We start from the raw sequence: 16,351 nt of genomic DNA, 5'->3' as shown, positions 1-16,351 counted from the left end.
ACACTGGGTTACTGTATAAAGCTCCTGCATATTCGTCTGGTTGGAGGGTCTTAGGGTAGAAAGGGAAGAGCTGCAGGAGGGAAGTGTAATTCAAATTCTGACTTTTTTTCCTGCCTTTTCCAGCTTTAATTACCTTCGCACAAACATGTTTCCCAGACTTATTTAGGCCAAACCATTTACCAGCTTAATGAAAACAACAAAATTAAAGAAACGCTAAATGTTAGTTTCCTTTTATTGGTAACAGCAAGCTGAGTAAAAGTCTTTTACATCATTGACAATGAATGAATGGCGTAGGAAACATATTGAGATATACCCTGGTACATTACTGCTCACTGGCCATTTTCTTTACATTTACACAAACTTCTCAAAGACCAGCCAATGTGTCTGTGTGGACGAGGAATTACGTTCCCCCAGTTATTATGAAGAAAACATCTATTCAAACTCAGACTGCTTAGTGTTGAATTATCCGTTCTGATGATGATTTAAAAATGTTTATTCCAACAATCATTGTGAAAATATTGTTACAAACGTAACTGAGATGCATTCATGTTTTTAAAGTGTTTTAAAATTGTTCAATAGAAAAGTTCACAATCGGAGTGATTGCGTGATGGCTTTCAATCGTTCTTCCATCTTATTACAAGGCCTGAAAATAATCTCTTGCTTTATTGAGTTGTGCCCTTTAATATGAAGGCTTCTGCATCTGTTCATCAACGGCTCTTCAAATGTTTTAAAAAATAACATGGAGAACAAATCAGTTAAGGTTAAGCAGCTTCAAAAGCTAAAAACAATAAACCACTTTACTCTGGAATGGAATAAAGAATAACTGATCCGTTTGCATCATGTTTTAAAAATTAACAACCTAATAAATATAGGAAAAATTATGTGGAATGCATAAATTATCTCTTAGAAGAATTACTGTAAATGTAATGCACAGGCAGCAACTAAACATTTCACAAATAGCCTTGCTGGTGAAGTATTTCCTTTAGGAGAGTTTGCATTTTAAACTCCTCTGGCAATCCTATCAAAACCTGAAGTTATCATCTGAGCTGTTGTTGAGGAGCCCGGCAGGTCAGATCAAAACAGTTTGATCATGCTCTCTCTGGACTTGCCGACTCCGACCCACTTCACTGAAATGAGGAAAAAAAAAAAGACAAGATGTGACTGGCAGGTTTGGCAAAGCGAATAACAATTTGGCTGCAGTCTATCCATTAATGCAAAGTGCCTCTTTACAAACCTGGCACTTGCAGGAAGTCCTCGATGAACCGAATGTAGTTCTGTGCCTGCGACGGCAGCTCCTCAAAGCTCCGGGCTGCTTCAGTGCTGCAGCACCAGCCGGGAAACGTCTTGTAGTCCACTGACACCCGCGTCAAAACGTCCATGTTTGCTACAACAGAAGCATGTCGATAAGAGTCAGTGACAGGTGAAATGTTTTTGTTCTGGTTTACAGTTACTGATTCCTAACAAGACTGTAGGGGTCTTGTAATGAATGGACGTCAAAACAAATGTATAAGGATACGATTCTTTTCATGTATTCTGAACAGACAGTAGTGCAAGTGTCAAAGACAGACAAACTCCTGCTGGTGCTGAGGAAGCATTTTGCCCACTAGAAACTTTGGTAAACTATCTTATTTACAAAAATACAGAATGCTTCTGTATTACACTGTACGAACAACAGATCAGGATTGACTGTAGTTATTATCAGCAGTCAGAATGACCCTTAAAGTAATGAAAATGGAAGACTTATTTTTGGTTGAACATATGTTTTACGCATATAAATGACACCATTTTATAACAGACATCACAGTGTACCCAGAAACGGGTATACCGCTGCAACCCTAGCCCTCAATGTCGGGCAGTCAGTGAGCGTCAGCCGCCCTAGTTTTAGCGGCGTGTCCCTCAGTGTTGGCACTAGTCAGACCATGTCTGCTTTATTTCGGCTGATGCATGTTGAATTGGCGTCTGAACTGATGAAGCTTGTTGGTGAATGAGATCACTCTGAAGGGCAGTTCAGCTCAGTGCGCGAGACGAGAGACAGACTTGAGGAAAGCAAACAAATGGCTAAAGTCAAGGGAGTGAGATTAACACAAATTTGTTATACTACGTACAATTATGTTTTCTCTAGTCACTGGGTTGTGTTGTTAACGTGCTAACTGGCTAACCAGCGTCTAAATCCGTCCTCTCGGTCTTCCGGTTTTCCTTTCTTAATGACAAATACAGACTACTGCCGCTTGCAGACACAGAACCATTGCACTAGTTGGCCATTGGCTGTAGTCTCTGAGTGTTCAAGTGCAACTTTTTGGCTGAGACAAAGGTGACGTAAAGCGACACAACAGCTGCCCTTTGTTGACATTAGTTTGATTTCATTCTTTGATGTCGGACTGGTGTGTCTGGGCCTTTAAATGGTGGAGCAATGCCAACACACCGTCCACGTCTTATATACAACTCTCTTTCCATTGCTGCTGTAGCTGATCATGAACCCACAGACGGGTCTTTCAGCTCCAGTGTTTCATAGTGAGACTGAATACACGCCAGTCCACTTGGGTTGAGATGGTTACCCCAGATTCATGAGAACTCAACCCAAACCATTACGCTTCCCTAACCCTAACCAGGTGCTTTTTGTGCCTAAACCAAACCAGACCTTAACCACAGTGATGTCACACCATAAAACAGCAAGAAAAGAACAATTTGAAGCAGATAGCGTCAGTTTTCGTGAATCTACAGTTACCATCTAGCCACGACCTTATGTTGTGCTAACCTCAGCATATGTTCCTAATGGCGTACAGCGTAGTTTCCAGGTGGATCTATTGCTTGTGAAATTTGGTTCCACATTATGTGCATTTATCTACATATGTCTGCCTGCTGCTGCGTGTACCACACCATGACCACCAGACAAATGATGACAGACTGTCAAAGACAACTGTTATATTCTATGTTTTATTATCTGATATAATGTGATGCTCTGAAGTGTCTAATTGTTGAAAGCCTGCAGGACAACCTGGAGAAACAATCCAGATCAGGATGAGAGTGACTTCATCAAACATCAAGCACCATAAAGATGATAAATGTATGAGGGGAGTTTGGCGATAACGTGCTGGCCGAGAGCAGCTGCAGTGTCGCATGAGGCAGAAAGAGAGAAGTTGTTATATCATCCTCTGCTTCATTATCTTAACAATTCAATTTGCTCCATTTGGCGGCGCACGCAGAGAGATACGGAAGATAAATGCACCCTCAAATCTGCTGTAAAATAGATTTTTAAAAACCCAAGATGTTGCACTTCCTGCTAGTAAACGCTGACCTATGTAAAAATAAGACATTAGAAAGACCTGTAACCAGAGTATACTTCTGAAAATGATTATCCCTTGGAGTAAACAGCTCCTCTCCAGTGTTTACAGTAATAATGTTTCTGGCATTAAAACATTTTGGATGGTCTTAAACGTGAATATCCGGAAATTGAGATAAACGTGTGCAAACATTTATACCTTGTGTTGTAGCCATGCAATGCAGACAGGAAATGAATGGAAAATTTTGACGACTGATTCATTACATGATCATCTAAGTCTTTTATATTTAAGAAAAAAAAAAGACATGTGCACTTGTTCCAGTTCTTTTGTAGGATTTATGTTATCAAAATGTGTGTATCTTTGGGTTTCCAGCTGTGGGTCAGATACAGCTGTAGGTTCTGTCATGTTTCTGTAACTCATGGGGTGCATCTTTCACTATTTTCAGGTCTTCCTAATGAGTTAATTGCAAAAATAACTGTCCGATAATGAAAATAATCATTAGCTGCAGCCCTACTCTGCCTCAGACTCCACCCCCTACTTGAAGGCAACACTAAAACCTAATCTGAAGTGATTAGTGATTAAACTAATGCTTGTTGTTGCAATGTTGCATCCAGTACTATTTTTCTGTCGTGGGCAGACAAAGAGCAGCTCTATAAAACATCTAAATGGGAATGACTTACCGGGGAAACTTGGTAGAGGTTGTCCATCGACCTTATAGGCCACGCCCACTTTAATCTCTGGCAGTGTGTCCAAAATGTCCAGCTTTGTCAGGGCGATTCTGCAAAGGAGAGAAGTCACTCTGTTCAGCTCTGATGGCAACAGACAGTCAGAGTGTGTCGTGAAGTTTAACTGAAGTTTAATCTTCTGAAATGGTGAGACAGTTACTTACGCAGAGAAGCCATTGACCATGTGGGCGTATCTGACCAAAATCAGGTCCAGCCAACCACAACGCCTTCTCCTGCCCGTCGTCACGCCGAACTCTCTCCCTCTGGACTGTAACAGCGCTCCAGTGTCCTAAAATACAACAAACAAGAGGCACACGCTGTCAGCTGTGAAAGACAACCTCTTTGGAAAAACTATTTTCACTATAAAATCCATTCTTTTTTCAGGGATGTCGTTTTGATTCTGCCATTTTGACACCTTAATTTGTGAAGAGACAGTCAGCTGCACACGCCCTTTAACAGTCACATACTGCCTCAGTTTCACACCCACATGTGGAAGCTGCCCAGTACAACCACACTCCTTTACAGTCGACCACTGAGCAGCTGGGGTTGAAGAGTCTTCTTAAAGAGCAAGGTTTTTCTCCACCTTCCCACAAAGGTTTTCGCAGCAATGTCAGATTTGACCTGACCTCCGTCTGACCACACGTCTGCCTATGTAACCTCAACTGCCTGAGGTTGACCTCAATACCTGGAAAACTGATGATGTCCCTGAGGTCTGACTACTCTTCTCGTCTCATCAGTCACTCCAATGGCTACAGCTGGGTACTGAATGGAACTTTTTAATGCTAATACAATAGGCTTCAATTTATTACAGTGCCTGAAATTCATTCCTCAAAATGAGGGAGGGTTTATACACTTCGGTGTGAGCTTAACTACACTTACTACTATCTTGTCCTGTTCTTACCTCAGACTGCATGTCGTTGTTGTCCTCTATACATGTTGATGTTATTTGTTCCCTGTCTCTAGTGCTCATCTCTACGAGCTCTATCAGTGTCTTTACGGGTCATATCCACCAGTGTTTTTTCCTGAGGCCAGTATATTTTTTTTAATTCTTTGCAATAAAAGCTGCGCTGGTCACTTTCACATTTTACAGCTGTTTAATCACAGCAGAGGAGGGACAAATAACACGAAGACCAAACACCCTATCTTACATGTACAAGTGTGTGAAACAACAACAACAACAAAAATGGAGGAGAAAGATATTAATATATATTGTAAATTTTCTCTAATAAAACCACACAGACTGGTGGGTCTGTCTTTTGTCCCTGTGGGCTTCATCCAGAGCAAGTACTCTACCCTGCGGCAACATTTTTACTTCTGCAGATATTCCGTATCATGGCAACCAGACACCACAACAAAACATCTCAGCTGAAGAAACACAGCAAGCGCTCCTAGTTGGGCGTGTACTGAGGAGCGCCTGCCTATTTCAGCTGGGACAAAAATTTGGTGGACACAGGGCCTAAGTCTTTTGTTGGCTCCCTCTTCTCACGTTTCCATTCTCTGCTGTTAGAAAAACACCATCTGACATCGTGCATTTTAAAAATCAAGCAGCTCATTCGCTGTTGTTGAGTTTCAGCCACGGATATATTCTGAGCCTGAAACGTTTCGGTGGACTGCTGACTCACCTTAGTAACCGTTACATGTTTGTGGGTCCTGAGGATGCTGTTAATGTTGACGTGAATCTTTTGGGTTTCACTGCTTGTTTTGTGCGTTAATCTACATTTTAATCCACGTTTGCGTGCTTTTAAATTGAAAGGAGCTCTCCTGGTGTGTTTGCCACATTTTCCAGTCCACAATTGTGAAAATAATTTCAGAATTAAGAGAAACTGAACACCACATGAAGAAATCCAACTCACCCTAATAGAAAATTATCTCATTATAAGTTAAATGATGTCATATAACACCACAAACGGTCATTCATATCTTGAAGTTCAGCGTGTTTGGCTGCTGTGAGTGTGCCAACCTGATGATAACATCACATATCTCCTCAGCCTGATGGAGTTTGTTGGCTATTTTACAAAAAGCTGCTGCTTAGCACCCGAGAAGCCGGCGTGATGAATTTGACCCTTTAATCTCAACATTGACAACTTCTCAGCTTGAAAACGTTTAGCCCCAATTAGCAGGATCTTTCTCGTCAACACTCTGAGAAACCATCTATTTTTCAAACATGTCTTTACTCACATTATCCTGCTCTGTTGGGAAAGCACCAACGCCCACCCGGGTGGTGTACGCTTTGACGACGCCGTACACTCGGCCGACGTGCGATGGAGGCACGCCAAGGCCTGTGCACACTCCTCCCACAGTGCAGTTAGAAGACGTCACAAACGGATATGTCCCTGAGCAGAGAAACACGTGTGTTAACCTGAGGAGGCAAAACATCCATCCATCTTCATAATGAATCCCACAAACCCTGCGCTCCTCACCAAAGTCAATATCCAGCAGAGCGGCGTTGGCTCCCTCCACCAGGATTTTCTTACTGGGACCAGTAAGAGCTTTGTGCATGAAGTACACTCCGTCAGTCACCAGAGGACGCAGTCTCTCTGCGTATCCCTGAAACACAGAGACCAACAAAGTAGAGATGTTCTCTAAATGTGCTGTTTGAAAAAGAATACTGTTCAGGCACACGAACAACTAATACAACAGCTAATAAAGCAATAATATTTATCACTGCAACGTAGTCATTTCAATTTTGTTCCAGTCTTTAATGCTGTATTAATATAATAATATCTTTTAAACAGATCTCAGTATTACAAATGATATTATTTTCAGATTAAATACAGATTAAAAAATAGCTTCCATACACAATCAGCACACTTACGCACACAGTTAAGTTGAGCTACAGTTACAGCTCGACTAGGCATTTAATTGGACTGTCCATGTCCTGTCAAGCACAGGAGAGGAATTGAATTATTAACCAAAGTATGTCCGACTCCGCTACGATAGGTGGCGATATGCCGCCTTTCAGCTTGTTAGACTTGGACCTTTTTCCAGTTGACCTATTACGTCAAAGACAGAACAATCGACAAACAAGTTAGCGGTTAGCTAACAGCAAACTGGTACCATGGTGGACAACTTTACAGCTCTGTACATATCGTCTGTCCATTATTGCATGGCTCTGGGTGTAGATTTCATCATATTGTTACTGGCTTCTTCTTCTGTCACGGATTTAATGCTATTTGAATTCAGGGTCAAAGCCCTGGGGAGGAAACTGTGGAGCACGCACAGAGCGCCTCGTCCAGTTTGGGTCCGATTGACTGTATACATGCAGGAGTAATTCGACTGCCAATCGCATTATCTGGGTGTGTTAGTCCAACTTTGAGAAATTCGGTATAGTACGATTTCAGTCAGACTAACATGTTTACATGTATTATAAAAGCCCGGTTTTAGTCAGACTAATGCAATACAGCAATTCTCTCTCAAATCATGTAAATGTACTGATTGGTTTAGTCAGTATTTCCTGGCTCTTCATGGTAACTGATCCTCACCTTCAGCTGCTCCAGTTCACTGTCAGTGTTGACGTTGAGGTTTGGATACATCGTCAGGAAATGTTCTGCCAACATGCGAAACCTGGGAGAAAGACAGAGTTTAAGAATATGCTTAAAAATTAAAGTTAATGCTTGAGTGATTGACTGATTTTTTTGTGTCATGCACAAAAACACGTGCCCAACCCTCATGGGTTTACAAGTCACCATGACAATATCGCTGCAGTGATCGATCCAAAATACATGTCATCTTCCTGCTCAGTCCCCAAACATTAACACTCTGCCTTCTATTCCAGGCCCAGCAAACACAGACTGCAAACAAAGTTACCCTTCTAAAACATAACTCAAACTCTGCATGGTCATTCATGGGGTGTCTACAGGTATCAGACAGATAAATCTGCAAGTATGAAGTAAAATTATAAAGATTTGTAACATTAGAAATGTGTATTTTTACATAGAAAGGCTTCACTCATTTTCACTCTTTCAAATTGGATAGAAAATGGATAAATGAAATTAGATACACAGGGATCTTTGGCTTTTGTTTAAATTATACTTCACATGATGTTCTACACTGTAGCTTTTCTTTATGAGCTGTAATTTTGGTTTATACCGACCATTTATCTCTACACATGAAAAACATTTTGCTCTTCATCTCCTGACTTTCCTGTGTAACCTGCTCTGGGAAATTAAAGACAAATCATTCAAATAAAATAAGGATCTGAACTCATGAACTCGGTGTACCCTCTGTGTCCAAATACACTGTCACAATATGACCTCACATTATGACATACAGGACAGACAGCTTATCATAATGCTCCAGGAAAGCATGGTGCCAGCAGTTTTCACATGTGTACCATGGAGAACTGGTGCCACCCGGTGGCAGGAGAGGATACAGATGCTACAATTATTGAAGTAGAGCATTGTGACACTTCTGCCCAGGTCAGACCAAAGATTTGTGACGAGATGAGTTGCGGGATGTAATTTGTGTGGGATTCATGCTAAGGTTGCATTTTTTGAAGTGATGAAAACGTGATAGCAAAACAAACAAAAATTAGCATTTCCGATATTAATAATAAATACAGCACAATAATCTAAATGACCAGCACCAATTAATCAGTTGATGCTAGTTTATAGAATTTTTTCCTTCTTTGAGTTAATTTTACAGCTTGTGTCATACAGATAGGGCTCTTCCTCAAATGACTTGATGAGGTGACCCCTTTTTCCTGCATCCAAAAGTCTGCCAAATTGAACAGCTGTCAGTTTGTAGCTGACTTGACCAGCTGACTTTGCTACAAGCTCGTTGGCTATTTGAAACAGGTGACGTGCCTTAAATTCTAAAATCAGCCACTGGTGACTTGACAAGCTGAGTGGTGTCGCAAATCTCTGGTCTGAACTGGACTTTGAAAACTAAATGAGTAAGACACTATGGACTCTCTGATGTCTATCAGGTCAAAATTGGATTCAAATGCTATCAAAATGTTTCCCTGAACTCAAATTTGTATCTTAATATTGCAAAACTAAAACCAAACAGGCTAAGACATGAAATGCTCTGCACACTAATGAAGTCTGAAAATTAAACTCTGCATAGTGACACTATCTGAAGTTCCCATTGGCAGTCTTTGACACTATCTCGTGAGGTCACTGATCAGTGTTTTCCCAAGATAAACTGTCCTGGAGGCGGGGGTGAGTACGAGAAATGTTATGGGTCTTTAATTTTGGCAATATTCTAAATTAATATAGTAAAAAGGCTTGATTTTGAGTCCTTATTTTGAAAAGTGAACATAATTACATGTGTAGCCTGGGCTGTTTCAATGCATTTAACATTAAGGTCAACATATAGGTGCACTGCTACCTTAGCAGGAGCTGTTTTGTGTCTCTGGCAGCTCCGTGCCTCTTTAAAAACATACAAAATCGGGGAGGGCGGAAAATTGTCACCTGCCCAATTTTGTTCATACAGAATGCGCCATTTTGGAGCTCAGCGTGTGACGTAAACAGTGACGTGGGAGGGAAGCCGCGGCTGGTCAGGCAGCAATTCTCTCATAAGTCAGCCCGTTCTTCACTGTCCCTGTCATCTGACGGTTCATGGCCTCTTCGTTTGTGAGGACAAGGAGGGCGCGCTATCCCTTGTCTCCCCAGTTGCTCATCTTTACAGTGTCTGTCAGGTTTGCGTTCCCCTCTTGCTACTGGCTGCTCACTAATTCCTGCTATCAGCTGTTTCCTGTTTATCCACTGCCAGTGGGTCGCACGTGCGGCGTCATCAACAGCCCCTCCCATTGTGGAAGGCCGTCTCGATCTGTTTAAACTTAAAGGGTTCCGCCAATACGTGTACCCTACGAGGCAGATAACTGGGCACCTCGGATCAACTCGCCAATCCGGCTCTGTGTGTCTAAACGCTTGCAGCTTGCCGGCAAATCGGCCCAACATTTGCGGAAAATCTGGCAGTGTAAAAGGGGCTAGTGTCTGCATCGTCTTGGCCGCCGGGTTGATGGTGTTTGTCTCTTTCAGAGAACTTAAATATTTTTGGCTGGCTTAGTTTTGTTGTCGGACACTATACAGTCCTTGGAAGTACGTCTTGCCGCAACTCCAAATGCTAAAGAATGACGCTTTGGTCTTTAAAAGATAAACAACTATAATCTAACCGGATAAACAATCTCATTCAAAAACATAATACTTGATCTATACATGATTAAGGGACATTGTTATTATTGTTATTTCAACCTTAAATGTCATTTTTTAATATCTACACTGGTGACAATACAGTAACAGACAATGACAATATTAAAATTACAGAAATTAGAAGAAAAACTCACTTGTCCTCAAAAACCTTGAAATCTGAGACGAGGTCGCAGACTCGCAGGCCGTTCCGGGCAGCTTTGGAGGAGTAGGCAGGACCGATCCCCTTTTTAGTGGTTCCCAAACTGCAGAACAAATAAAAACACAACATTTAAAACAGCAATATACTATTTGTTTACTAAAAAATGATCACTCCAACTTGCGAACAGTACACATTATGATTTACACTTCACCAAAGTAAAGATATTCAGTGTTTGAACCAATTGTAATAGATTTACTTTTTCCCTTCTTGCTGCTGACGTTGCTGCTCCTGGATTCCATCAACAGCCTGATGGAAGTTGAACACTAGAGGCGGATAAACGGGACCGTCAACAAGAGGACATTTCTCATTTAAAAATCTGAATGAGGAATTCATTTACTCACCAATGTGGGCACGATCAGAGATCTTCAATCTGTCCTCCCATCCTTGTAATCCTGTACGTATATACAACAAATCCCATGTTATATATTTGTGTATAATCCAGAACCAATAAGGTTTTCCTCTTTCATTTTACCTGACAGTGACGTACATTGACGTACAGTAAAGTAAAGGGATAATTCAGAATTTTTGAAGTGGGGTTGTATGAGGTACTTATCCACAGTCGGTGTATTACCTACAGTTGGTGGCGGTTTCGGAGGAGCAGGAAGGAGTGCCTCCAGAGAAGCTAAGCAACAACAACAGTAATATTACCTTGCAGAAAATGGGAGCTGCTGGTCTACCGTTGCCTCAACTGGTTAGTTTGGTTGTGTTATTGCGTGACTTTCGTGTTTTAAAGGTAAGTTCAGCTACACAAAAGTCATTCAGTGACACAAACTAACCGATCGAGGCAGCGGTAGACCAGCAGCTTCTGTGTTCTGCAAGCTGAAAGTACGGCTGTAAAAAGACATAAAGGGAGCACAGGTAATGGCTTGAGTTTCCAGTCAGAGAGGGCTGTCTGACGGCAAGGTAAAGCGGTGAAAATATTCTAAATATAAAACCTGACTGATTCTTTTAAGGAGGATAGAATAGGTTTTTCTGCTGCCCCCATCCACAGCAGTACATTGCTTAGCTTCTGTGGCAGTACTTCTGTCTGCTTCTCCAAACTGGGTGCATGCCAACTGCCATCTTCATCCATTAACCATGCCACTTTCCCTCTCAACTAATCCTTTAAGGTAATTAAATGTTTAAAAACAGCACGAGTATGATTATATTTCTAGTTTGACCACTGCACTAATTGGTACACTGTATTTCTAAAAGAAATAAGCAAAAAAAAAAACAAAACTTTTCACACAGCATTTAACCTGTCACAGTAGGCAGAATACAGGTATTGCTAATAACATGAACAATGGCTCTGTTCCTTTCCAGAGTCCCAGTAAACCATGACAGCAAGCCAATATACACAATACCAGGACGCTGACACTCGTAAATGGAATTCAGCCATCATTTTCCTGTTTTTAATTCACATTAGTGCATGTGAAAATGTCTTCTGTGAAACTACCTATTTACTGATTGCTTCAAGGGGACTTCTGGGGACGTTCTGGTCCCTGGACTTTGCTGCAGAGTGAGCAGTTCTCACTTTCACACTGCTCTTTGGTACAGGCAGCTGTGGAAATGAAGGCAGCTGACCAGAGGAGGAGTCTCTTGCTTTTGTTTTATGTCTAGTGTCAGTAAAAATTGCTGTTGCACATTTCCAATCCATCATTGCCTTAGTGAGCTTGTCAACTATATTATGTGAATATATCTGTCACACTGAGCCCTGTTCAAACTCTCAAATTTGATGTGGAAAATAAAGAAATGAACAGTCAAATATTGGTGTTAAAAGCCAAATCTGATTCGACCGGCGTAACTCTGGCATCGCTCCCTCTTAGACAACCTTACCTTTGCCTTTCTGCAGGTTCTTTTCCGCCTCCTCGAACAGACCTGGCAGGTGTATCACCACTCCGTTGCCTGTAAGGAAAAATAAAATTTAAACAAACCCCACCAGAAAATAACTTCATGCACTAACCACTGCATGAGTAACAAACTGCTAATGTTTTCCCTGAGGTTTATTTTCCTAACACAACCTATCTTGTTACCAATCGCCATAATATGAGTTCCTTTAGTGCTTCCTCTTTCTGTTATTTCATAGTGGAAAAAAAATTCTACCAAAAAGAGGAAGTGGAAAATCCAGAGAGTTATTTCTACGAAGAGAGCACCACTTCCCAACTATGTGACACGTTACAACTGATAAGGCTGTCTGCTGTGCTTTTGATGTCTTGGTCATATACTGATTATCATTGCTTTATGAGGATCTTTATCTTCCCGCCAACTTCAAGTCTTTCATAATAAAACATAAGAATGATTGTGTACCAATGAAGGACACAGCCTTCTTGTTGAGCACTCCACTGGGCAGCAGGTGGAAGTCGTACTCCACTGAGTCCACAACCACCGTGTGACCTGCATTGTTGCCTCCCTGCAAACAGAACAAAACAGTCATCTTTCTAGAAAGCAGTTTTCTGATGAGAGACAACACTGAAGGAAAGCACACGAGAGAAACCATCAACACTGAGGACACGTAACAGTGTCACGGTGTTGTTTAACATCTAAAGTTGCCACCTCATCAACACAGGACGCAGCTTGTCTATTCGTGCACACCTTTCTCTAATGCAAACAGGTTTTCACAAGCCTGCAGTGGCAAAAATAAACAGGGTGTGTTCAGGTATCAGACACTTTGAATTTGTGGTTTTCAAGGCTTTGAAAACAAGCTCTCAGCTGGTTTTCAAGAGATCATTTTTAACCAAATTCAGAACATATTTTCATAGAAAAAAATCTTATTCAAAGGTAAGTAGTAAATACGAGGTCACATGCAGAGATAGGTTTTACGTAGGAGTATGGTTATTAGAGTGAGATAGGTTAATCTACAATCTACATACACATGGTCTGAGGCAGTTCTAGATTTGTTTGAAGAACATGGAAAAATTCAGGTAAGAAAATACGGATGGATCCCCGATTAGTGCATAAAGCATACATTTGAGCATCAAGCACTTACTTTTCAGCATTCTGGTGAATTTATATGCACCAATTTGTCAGTAATTCATGTAAAAAATCTTTAATTTTGCCAGACTTAAAGTGTTCTGCAACTTGAATGTTTTTATTGGGGGAAGGAAAATGCACATGGGTCTAAATATTGAGCGGGACGTGTCCCCTGTGTCCCCCTCGAAATCTACACCTGTGCAAAACAACCCTTTTTCATGGTAATTCATTCACAGTCATGTAGAGTCCAAGTCTCAGTACACATATTGCACCAAAGCCTCCTCATGCTTGTTGGGTTGACAAATTTTAACAATATGAATGAAGACATTTCCTGTTTGTTGTTAATGAGAAGGTAGGGGTGAGGCAAAAAGGGGAAGGCAAGTCGGCTTAGGGAGGCGCAAAAAAACTGATTTAACCACCAATTTCTACAGAAGACATGCCTTACAAACATTTTCTTTAAAAATTGCCAAAATTACAACATGTATTCTGACGGTCCTTGGAAGGGTTGCAACAGTATGAGATGACAGTGTGATGGTGCGATAACAGTCGTGCAGAATTTATATCATCATCAGTCAGAATAACCATTGAAGAAATGAAAACAGAAGGGTAATTTCTGGTTGAACAAACATTTTACTGCTATAACTAAAATTTGAAACCATCGTGTTAATGGAGATATGTGTAAAAAAAAGTCTCCTCTTTAAAAAATAACTAAATTAAAGGAGAGTTTCTCCATCCAGTTGTATTTTCTTTCCCCCAGTATCGTCAATAAGCGATGTGATAACTGTTGACTTTCACATCACGGTAAAACCCGAACATCCCTGCAACCCTAGTCTTTGAACACGTCACGTGTGACAAACTCTTCCATATCTAGGCTTAAAATAGTGACACTGAATCACTTTATGCAACATAGGGCTGCAACGATTAGTCGACTTATCGATGACTGATCGACTATTAAAATAACCAGTGACTATTTTAGTAGTTGACTAACCGGTTTGAGTCAATTTTCATAAGCCATGTGTCCATCAGCCTGTTTAGATGCGCATCTAGAAGTATCGCTTTGGAAAATTATGATGGAAACGCCAAAATTCGAATTAAAAGCCCCTGATTCGCACAAACTAAAATACACTCGCTTTAGCAGGGTTTTGGTTGATTTGAAAAAATGTTGATTCGCAAAACGGGGGATGGAAACAATTATGTTCGAATTATGTCTGACGTAGCGCACCTCTCTCCATGGTGATATCCACACTCCGGGTTGGGAAGGCGGTAACGCATTTACAAGCTGGTTGCCAACTGCCAGAAAACGAAGAAGAAGAAGAATGCGAGACTTGTTTTGTTTCCGGTTCTGCGGAAAACTCGCGCGAGTCCGTATGTTTAATGGAAACACACAGGATTTGTATTTCTTTAAATGCGCATCCCCAATGATTCAAATCACTTTTAGATGGAAACATAGCTATAGAAAAGTACTATAAAAGTACCCCAAAATAATCTTATTGCAGCTTGTTACGTTCAAATATTGGCAGCTTTACACACTCTCCCATGACGGTGAACTAAAGCCCTTTGGCGTGAGTATGAAACAAGACATTAGATGACATCACTTTGGGGTTTGGGAGCGACAGACTGACATTTTTCAACACATTTTTCTATGAACTGATTAGTTGACTAATCGAAGAAATAATGGACAGATTAATCAACTATGAAAATTACTGTTAGTTGCAGCCCTAATGCAACATATCTCGTTTAGATTTTCCCCACATTAACTGTTTGCACAAACTAACCAGCGTGCACAACAAGGCTTAAGGCTTGTAACTTTTTCATTTCAAACATCTTAACATAAATTTAGGGTCATGAATTTTTTCCAAGTCACTCAGGGAGGCTTGAGAGAAAATATTTGTGGCCTCAGGGAGGTTAAAGGACACACCACACAAACAAAAAACAAGTTACACCTCAGTGTCTGATAAGTAAAGAACCATCCCCAGAAAGACCACCTGAGGAGTGACCCCTGTCCCAGGACAGACCAGAGACCTAAATTTAGTTTTTTGTTTAGCTTTAGTTGATAGTTATAATCTTTGGAAGCACAACTTCCATAAAGCTGCATAAAAACAACAGAAAGCAGGAAATGAAGTGAATGTTATAGCCAGGAAGGGCGACCAACCAAACCCCCATTTGGTGCGTACCCTCTGGGCATGTGGCCGCTGCCAAGGTCTCCTTTATTTGTACCCCATTAAAGGCTGCAACCTGAATATCACCTCAGCCAGTGTTTTATTACAAGCAAGGTCACACTCCCCAGTGTCTGCAGCGACAGAGCTTCAATTCGGCTGTGGTTAGAAGATAATAAAATAAATGTGTGCTACATGTCAGTGAGTTGAAGAGGGAGAGGAGCAGCTGGGTAACACCGGGCGGTCAGAGCGTTACATAACGTTACAGTCACTGGATACTGTTATCAGTATGTGGAGGTCATGTGCTGGATTCAGGACATATTTTGCCCCCAGGCGACAGATAAGAAGGGCAAATAAACAACGTTGCTCATTAGCATGTTTTTAGCATCACCTAGCTCCTCTACATCCGGGAGGTCACACAAGGTTGTTGACGTCGGAACCAGGTCATGAATATGACGCGGGCGACTTTCACCAAACTCCCGTGTTACCGTTACTTTTAATAAGGACGCCACTGTGTGAAGGTGTGTGAGTGTGAAGTGTGAGATTAAATAAACGGTGTGTCCGTGTACCTGGCACCTGCAGACGATATCCGCATCCATGGCGAGCAAGTCCACAACTTTTCCTTTGCCCTCGTCGCCCCACTGCGCCCCGAGCACGACGGTCACTTTGTTCGGAGGCTCCTTGGGGACCCGGAGAGGAGACTCCTGGGAGGCGCTCTCCCGTGGCCGCTTCACCACCGGCTCCCCGTTCAGGGAGGAGACGGTCTCTCGTCCGTTAACGTTAGCCATGGTGCTGTCGGATGCCATGCTGCTGCCCCTCCGTCTACAAACCGGAATATCGTTTTACCGCGTTTCTGTGCGTCACGGGAAGTGCTGGTCTGCCGCCT

General features: G+C 41.6%; 1 protein-coding gene across 1 annotated transcript; it reads right to left on the bottom strand.

Moving 5' to 3' along the window:
- Window positions 1-214: 214 nt before the first annotated feature.
- On the bottom strand, window positions 215-16,351 carry adssl (adenylosuccinate synthase, like). Its single transcript, XM_049593163.1, has 13 exons — window positions 16,035-16,351; window positions 12,647-12,749; window positions 12,176-12,244; window positions 10,702-10,752; window positions 10,557-10,623; window positions 10,296-10,403; window positions 7,489-7,570; window positions 6,427-6,553; window positions 6,185-6,339; window positions 4,171-4,295; window positions 3,962-4,059; window positions 1,235-1,384; window positions 215-1,127 (listed from the first exon to the last, which is right to left on the bottom strand). Exons 1-13 carry the CDS (start codon window positions 16,269-16,271, stop codon window positions 1,075-1,077), a joined length of 1,425 nt encoding a protein of 474 aa, XP_049449120.1. The 5' UTR covers window positions 16,272-16,351; the 3' UTR covers window positions 215-1,074.

The sequence above is a fragment of the Epinephelus fuscoguttatus genome, linkage group LG12 (assembly GCF_011397635.1).
Source record: "Epinephelus fuscoguttatus linkage group LG12, E.fuscoguttatus.final_Chr_v1".
NCBI classification, from domain to species: domain Eukaryota; kingdom Metazoa; phylum Chordata; class Actinopteri; order Perciformes; family Serranidae; genus Epinephelus; species Epinephelus fuscoguttatus.
The sequence above is the reverse complement of the archived record's forward strand: the minus strand, read 5'-3'. Positions and strand labels throughout refer to the sequence as shown.

Bases quoted from the DNA above. Each gene is read 5' to 3' on its own strand.
- adssl (XM_049593163.1), bottom strand. From the start codon at position 16,271: ATGGCATCCGACAGCACCATGGCTAACGTTAACGGACGAGAGACCGTC. The intron at 4,060-4,170 runs GTAAGTAACTGT...TCTCCTTTGCAG, and splicing joins ATGGTCAATGGCTTCTCTGC to AATCGCCCTGACAAAGCTGG. The intron at 1,128-1,234 runs GTTTGTAAAGAG...TCCTCATTTCAG, and splicing joins GGACTTCCTGCAAGTGCCAG to TGAAGTGGGTCGGAGTCGGC.